Source organism: Chanodichthys erythropterus, chromosome 7, assembly GCF_024489055.1.
Source record: "Chanodichthys erythropterus isolate Z2021 chromosome 7, ASM2448905v1, whole genome shotgun sequence".
Lineage (NCBI taxonomy): Eukaryota > Metazoa > Chordata > Actinopteri > Cypriniformes > Xenocyprididae > Chanodichthys > Chanodichthys erythropterus.
Genome location: NC_090227.1, coordinates 20,179,354 through 20,187,438, shown reverse-complemented (window position 1 = coordinate 20,187,438; position 8,085 = coordinate 20,179,354). Strand labels below are relative to the sequence as shown.

Sequence of the window (8,085 nt, the reverse complement as noted above, 5' to 3'; positions counted from 1 at the left end):
CAGCTAGGATCATGTTTGCACAGTCTGACAAGCAATAATCGCAGAGGACTGTTATAAATCATTATAAACACAATACAATGTTATAAATACAATGTGCACCCAGCTTAAAATGTTTGACAGATTTAAAGGAACCAAGATGATCAGAAGATTAATTGTGAACTGGATATTGGTGTCAATTATCCACATAGTATAAAAGTATTAATTTTCTCTTTGAAATATAATTAAGATTAAGGGTTAGGGTTAGGCATTTCATATATTTGTCAGCATTTCAACAATGTATCCATAAATAAATTCATATAAAATGTTATATACAATTTAATAATATGAATATAATTTTATAGTATAATATAGTATAACCTCAGAAATGATGAATGTTGAATTTGTCTAAGATCGTATGTATGTAGGTGTTAAGTATGCATATTTTTTGTTTAATTTAAAAGTCTGTATTATATCAGTTTATATGTAAAAAAAGTTTTGTGAATTTAATAAATCAGTAACAACTTTTTCTTTTGTATTTTAGTTAACAATTAAAAAAACATTGCAATGTTCATAAAGACATGTTAGTTTATTTCTCAGCAGGACTTAGATGTTGTTTTCCCCATCATATTTTGCTTTGTATTTTGTTCAGGCTTAAACAGGATGACATAACATTTAGGTGCAAAGATACAGAATAGTAAACTGAAGCTTGAGGCTAAAATGGCAAATATCTCCACAGCTACAGTGAATTTTCCAGGAGAACTGACATAAGCTGGAATAAATGTGATCCATACAGCACAGAATATGAGCATACTGAATGTGATGAATTTGGCTTCATTGAAGTTATCAGGCAGTGTGCGAGCCAGAAAAGCTAGAATGAAGCACAAAACAGCCAGTAGGCCAATATAACCCATCACAGCCCAGAATCCTATAGCAGAACCCAGGCTGCACTCAAGAATGATATTTTCCTTATAATATGTCATATTTTTGTGAGGAAATGGAGGTGATATTGTTATCCAAAGCACACAGATAAGAACCTGTATAAGTGTAAAGGCAAGAACACAGAGTCGCTGTTGAGAAGGCCCAAACCATTTCATGACATTACTTCCTGGAAGTGTGGCCTTGAAGGCCATTAACACCACTATTGTTTTCCCCAGAACACAGGAGATACAGAGGACAAAAGTGATACCAAACGCTGTGTGACGCAACATACAGGACCACTCAGTGGGCCGTCCAATGAAAGTAAGTGAACAGAGGAAACACAGAGTCAATGAGAACAGCAGCAGGAAGCTGAGCTCTGAGTTGTTGGCTTTTACTATGGGGGTGTCTTTCTTGCTGTAAAACAGGATGGCCACCAGCACAGTTAATCCTACTCCAACCATTGAGAAAAAAAATAGCACTATACCCATTACTTCTGTGAATGACAGAAACTCTACAGTTTTTAAAACGCATTTATTTTTCTCAGTATTAGGCCAGTATTCCCTTGGACATTGCTTGCAGTTATTTGAATCTGGAAATGGAAGTTGTAATCACTAGTCAGAAACAATAAGAAAGCAATTTAATTTATGAGCAGTAAAGGATCAACTAAGCAATTTTCTTTGAAGCTGAGGTGGACTGAAGATTACCTGTCTCATTACTGATTTCTCCTTCTGCACATGAAATACAGTCATAACAGCAGACAGGTCTTCCTTTCTGTGCAGCCTTCCTAGTGCCTGGAGGACAGCTTTCACTGCACACAGACCTTGGCTTCTGCATTAAAAAATTGTACTGTGATATATTTATACTGAATCTGAAAAATATTTATTAATTATAGTGATTACAGAATTTTGCGACTTTGAATCATAAATTGTGATAATGTATTGTGAATGCTGTGGAAGTGCTATTATAGAAGTTGAGCATTTTTTATTATTATTTATTTATTATTTATTTTAGTCTGCTTAGCATTTTACTGTCACTTTGTTTAAAATACTCTGCCATTGTGTTTGTCAACCTACCTTGTAAAACATTATGGCCCCATTAATTTATTTAAACTTATTTATTTCCTTTAACTCCATTTGTCCTGACAAGTTTTGGATTTTGAACTCAGGTTTATAAGTTTTCAAACATTAAACTTAAAGTAATCCATTGTCTTGGCTATTTGTGAGTAGAAAGTTATCTTCAAGCTGAGATTAGTAATGTTTTTGATGCAGCAAGTGAACTTTTGTTTTTAATTTCTTATGTTTAAGAACATAAAAAGAATGTTTAACCCTGTCTATCAGTAATTAATGTAATGTTCTTTTTTCATATTGTTATTATTTATTTATTTATATTATTTTTTTTTATCATTTTAAGTAAAGTTAAAGTTTAAATTAAGTTTAGTTAATGCATTATGAACAAACATGAATAAACAATAAATGCTAAAAAACCTATTGACAGATGTGCCGCATAAGGGCAATGCAGGTTAACTTCTTTCAAACCAAGTTTTGTGTGGTGGAACCATTTTATCTGTCCTTAACTTTCAATAAGTGCAGAGCTTTGAGAATATGGTTTTATAATAGATTTACCCATATACAGTGGCAAGAAAAGTATGTGAACCACTTGCAGAATCTGTGAAAATGTGAATAATTTTAATAATATAAGAGAGATCATACAAAATGCATGCTATTTTTTATTTAGTACTGTCCTGAGTAAGATGTTTTACATAAAAGATGTTTACATTTAGTTCACAAGACAAAACAATAGCTGAATTTATTCAAATAACCCAATTCATAAGTATTTGAACCACTGATTCTCAATACTGTGTGTGGTTACCTTGTGATGGTTGTTTATGAGTCCCTTGTTTATTCTGAGCAAAACTGATGAATCTGCAGGACCCAGAGGATTTTTCTGAAGATCAGAGCTCAGTTTAACTGCTCAGAACAAACAAGGGACTCATGAACAACCATCACAAAACAAAAAAAACAGCCATAGATCATCCAGGTAACCACAACTAAACGCAAACATATTTTATGTAAAATATCTTACTCAGGATAGTACTAAATAAAAAATAACATGCATTTTGTATGATCTCTCTTATTTTATTAAAATTATTCACATTTTCACAGATTCTGTAAGTGTTTTTTCTTGCCATTGTAATTGTGTCATTCACACCTTTCATAAAGGTCAATACAAGTATTTATTATTTTTTTTTTTTTTATGTTTCCTTAGTTTACACAAACCCTGTTGGGCATACAGTTTACTTGCATTTACCACTAACTGTCCTCCAGCCCACATTATGTTTTCAGTGTTAAGCACAAAGCGCTGGTCAGGGGGCAGTGAGGCATCATAGTATCCCACTGATTTAAACTGTATTGATCCATCTGAGTCCTGCTGCCAATTGACAACGTCATATTGGGCCACTGCGCCACCAGTGCTGTCAAACCACACATGATCTCCAGTCTTTATTGTGAAATTGACCATTTTCAGAGCCTCAACAAGCTAGTGAAAAAAGGCAATGATATTATCAATGAGACATTTTAATATAATGATTAATATAATATATTTCTCCATTTTTATTCAACTGCCTTTTAATCTTTTACCTGCTGTGGTTGTATTGCCAGGCCTTTTTCACAACCCACTTGTTCTTTGCACTTAAGTAGACCATGTAGTGAATGAGCCACAGCATAAACTGCTTTGTAGACGTAGCTTGCATATCTTTGTTCAGGCACATCTTCATTGTAATTTTTTAGCAAAAGTAGATCTTCATATCTGCTGCAACTTAAAGCATATTGAGAATAATTCCCCCTATTCTGTGAACATGGAAAATCTGTTTTCCAAAATTCTTTTATGACATAATCTGAAAACCCTTCAATATCAATTTTTCTTACTGCAAACCCCAGTGACCCTCCAAATACACGGAAACTGTTTGGAGTGATCAAACTCTTTACAGTTATCCATGACTTCACACCAATCATTTGGAAGCCTGTAATGTTCTGAATACTTAACTGATCAATAAGTAAGCCCATCTCAGGAAGTGAAACAAATGCAACAATCACTTTTGCAGTGCTTTTTTTAATTGTGTCTACCACTTTCTGAAGTTTTTCTGGCTCTGTTCGGTAGAATTTTACAGAGTACTCCACACAAATCCCCTCCTCATGGGCTATTTTCAGAAATATGGCCATTCCATTGTTTCCATAGTCATTGTCACTATTCACAGCTCCCACCCAGGACCAGCCTAAGTGCTTGACTATGTATGCAAGTGCTGTGCTCTGGTGGTAATCACTAGCCATAGTCCTGAAGAATGAAGGGTAATCTTTCCTGTTACTGAGGCATTCACAAGAAGCAGAGTGACTTATCTGAAAAAAGAAAGCACATGAAGCAGTGATACAGACATCTGTGATTGAGTTAAACATCTAGTGTTATTGCTCTTTACCACTGGAATCTTAAAAGGTCCTGTAGTTCTAGACAGAATTACTGTTGCAGATGACTCCGATTCGCCTATGATAGCATGTAAAGGAGACTGTCCATTGCATCTGCTTCCTGGTTCAAACTCCTGTTCATTCATCACTCCCATAGTTGCACTCACGGTAGACAGTCTTGACCCACAGGTATCATATATTCGATAACCAAGAGAAACATTTGGGAGCAAACTTTCACTTCTGTTAATCTCCTCAATGGCAAAGATCATGATTTGTGCCAGTCGGAAATCTCTCAGATACACACTGTGAAATTAAACATTAAATGGTGCAAAAACATTATGTTTGAAACACCATATTATTAATAAGTTGCTATAAAATGAATGATATAATGCATTTAAATTTTTTTATCATTTGTTTTTATTTATTTTTTTTTAAATACATTATCTTCTCCTATGTTTCCAATATAACAAACCTGGTGCATGATATCATCTGTGGTTTTTGTGTAAACTCAAATGAAGGTAATGTTTCTATGCTGTGGACTGGAAAAAGTGCTCCAATTGTTATGTCTCCATCCTTGGAAAGCAGTGGATACTGAGGATCTCCCATTATTCGGCAAACAGTGTTTCCTGCCTTTGTATGAAGTTGATGGAATAGCAGGAGTGTGTAAAGAAAGAGAAGCATCACAAAAAGTGTTGTTCAACTGTGAATGCCAAATACAAATGACTTGATACACTATTTGCACTTTTATATACATAATTAGTATGGATGAAGGATTGAGAACATAGCCAATAATATCATAAGGCAGGACATGAATCAGGCCAAGAAGGGGTGGAACAAAGTCAAGCCAATTTTGTAATAATAATTTAGTTAATAATAGCTAATAATTAGTCTGATTTTCTCACATTGTCAGCTGGTAATATATTGTGAATATTAAAATAGTAGAGATAAGCTAATATTCAGCAAAGCCTTTGAAAGTCCTATTAAAATTATATTTTACATATGTAGCCCGGGATGTGAATTAGTTATGGCACTGGACACAGGAATAATTAAATGTGGATATTTTATTCCAGACTGCACTTGGAACAGTGCAGCATTAACTATGCAAAGTTTGAGGAATCGGAGTAGGAAAATTAAAGCTTGTACACAGTTGTTAAATAGTAAAGTTTGTTTCTCACATCAAAATGAGTCTGTCTTTCTCTCTTTGTCATTCACAATAGTCAGCGATAAATAACAAAATGATCTAACATAGAGAACGATAGCAAAATACATTAAAACAAAATGCTTCATTACACATTACATTCTTGAGTATGATTAATACATTTCAAACATTATGAACATCATTCCACAATTTAGCCACTTATCATTCCACTTTACCACCCGTGGTACAAATACAATTTAAAAGAAACATTGGGAATGCTAATTAACACTCAGTTGAACATACTTGTAAAACTTCAAAAATTAAAGTATTCAAACTTACTGGTCATCATCAAACTGGCACATATACACACTAACATGACATATGATGAACTCCTTTCTCTTTGCAAAGAAAGTGAAAGTGACGTGTGGCCAAGTATGGTGTCCCATACACAGAATTTGTGCTCTGCATTTCACCCCTCCAAATGCACACATACAGCAGTGATTATTGAACACACACAGACCATGAACATACAGAGCAGTGGGCAGCCTTTTTTTTTTTTTTTTTTTTTTTTTTTTGCGGCACTCGGGGAACATTTGGGGGTTAGGTGCCTTACTGAAGGGCTGTTAATTTATTCCCTCCACCTACATTTTCTGTTGGTACTGAGATTCGAACCCACAACATTTTGGTTACAATTCTGACTCTCTAACCACTAGGCCACAACTGTCTTAAAAAAAAAAAAAAAAAATACAAAACTTTTCCTCAATAATTGGAACACATGACATTATAATAACACTATTATTCTAGTCATTTCAATGAAACACGCATGTACATAAGTACTTTGCACTTTATGAAATCAATGAAAGTCAACAACTTGGAGCACTTTTCTCCCCTCTTAATTAGACAAGAGAACCACAATTTAGTAACACTGGTTTACACAGAATTATGTACAATTGAGACTGATGGTCACACCTAGGAGCTTGAAGAAGGATTGCCATACTCTGGAGGTGAATTGTGATCCATGGTCAGACACGATATCCTCAGGCCATCAGTCCATAGTATCGGAATACATAGCTAAACATGAGTTCTGCGGTCTCCATTGCCGTTGGTAGCCCAGGTAAGGGAATTAATCGATAAGACTTGGAGAATTGGTCCACTACCACCAGAACACAGGTACAACTGTTGGAGACTGGGAGATCTGTTATGAAATCTACTCCTAGGTGTGACCAGGGGCGGTTTGGAATGGGCAGAGGTTGGAGTTTCCCAGAAGGAAGATAGCGTGGACTCTTGGAGATGGCACATTCCTGGCACCCCTGTACGTACATCCTGACGTCGGATGCCATGTTGGGCCACCAGAAGCGCTGTTTCAACAGCGAGAGGGTCTCATTGACCCCTGGGTGGCCAGTGCCCAGTGAAGAGTGCGCAAAATGAATTAGTGGAGTGCACTATATCCGTGGAACATACTGCAAACCTTGGGGACAACCCGGCGGGGTATTGGAGGAGGCATTCGGCTCGGGGAGCGTTTCAGCGGACCACGTAATGGGGCTGACAAACAGTTTCTCAGGGATGATGGGCTCTGGATCATCTGTGCTTTCTTCAGGACTATGAATATGGGACAGAGCATCGGCCTTTACATTCTTTGACCCAGGATGATAGGAGATGGTAAAGTGGAATCTGGTGAAGAACAGAGCCCATCTGGCTTGGAGTGGGTTCAGTCGTTTCGCGTCCCGTAAATACTCCAGATTTTTATGGTCTGTCAGCACTATGAGTGGATGTTTAGCTCCCTCGAGCCAATGCCTCCACTCTTCCAGGGCAAGCTTGATGGCCAACAGCTCCCGGTTTCCCATGTCATAATTGACCTCCGCCTTGAGTTTGCGGAAGAAGAAGGCACATGGATGGAATTTACGGGGATTCCCCTGCTGCTGGGATAACACCGCTCCCACTCCTGTGGTTAAGGCGTTGACTTCGACAACGAAATGGACAGCAGTTACCTTTCCTCTCGTCCATGCAGATGCCACTGTGGTCAATGTTATATCCGAAGAACTGCACTGAGGGCTGATGGAAACTGCATTTCTCAGCTTTGAGGTAGAGTTGAAAGTCCCTCAGGTGTTGGAAGACCTCCGCAACATGGTGGCAATGGTCGGCCATACTCCGGGAGTAAATCAAAATATCATCTATGTAGACCAGGACTGATTTGTCCAGGAACTCCTGGAGGACCTCATGCATGAAGTCCTGGAATACGGAGGGGGCGTTGACAAATCCATACAGCATTACCAGGTACTCATAGTGGCCAGTAGGGGTCACAAAGGCTGTCCTCCACTCGTCCCCCTCACGTATCCGGATGAGGTTATACGCACTGCAGAGGTCCAATTTGGTGAACACAGTGGCGCCGCATAGATGTTCCAGCACTGATGGGATGAGAGGAAGTGGATAGCAGAATTTAACCCTGTAAAGCCCACTGTTGCAGAAATACAACATCACTTTCAACAATTTTTAAAAAAGGCTTGCAAATGTTTTTTTTTGTTTGTTTTTTTTTTTTTTTCTCAAGACCACATTTACATAGTTAATGGGTTCTATTGTTTGTCCTCACAATGCTAT

At 37.1% G+C, this 8,085-nt stretch overlaps 1 protein-coding gene across 1 annotated transcript; it reads right to left on the bottom strand.

Annotated features, from left to right (window-relative positions):
• Nucleotides 1–572: 572 nt before the first annotated feature.
• On the bottom strand, nucleotides 573–5,131 carry LOC137022892 (extracellular calcium-sensing receptor-like). The gene is made up of 6 exons (XM_067389362.1): nucleotides 4,825–5,131; nucleotides 4,367–4,655; nucleotides 3,534–4,289; nucleotides 3,205–3,432; nucleotides 1,602–1,725; nucleotides 573–1,486 (listed from the first exon to the last, which is right to left on the bottom strand). The coding sequence occupies exons 1-6, from the start codon at nucleotides 5,031–5,033 to the stop codon at nucleotides 573–575; spliced, it is 2,520 nt and encodes an 839-aa protein (XP_067245463.1). The 5' UTR covers nucleotides 5,034–5,131.
• Between the last annotated feature and the right edge of the window lie 2,954 nt (nucleotides 5,132–8,085).

Bases quoted from the DNA above. Each gene is read 5' to 3' on its own strand.
- LOC137022892 (XM_067389362.1), bottom strand. From the start codon at position 5,033: ATGCTTCTCTTTCTTTACACACTCCTGCTATTCCATCAACTTCATACA. The intron at 4,656-4,824 runs GTTTGTTATATT...TTAATTTCACAG, and splicing joins CAGATGATATCATGCACCAG to TGTGTATCTGAGAGATTTCC. The intron at 3,433-3,533 runs GTAAAAGATTAA...TTTTTTCACTAG, and splicing joins TGGCAATACAACCACAGCAG to CTTGTTGAGGCTCTGAAAAT.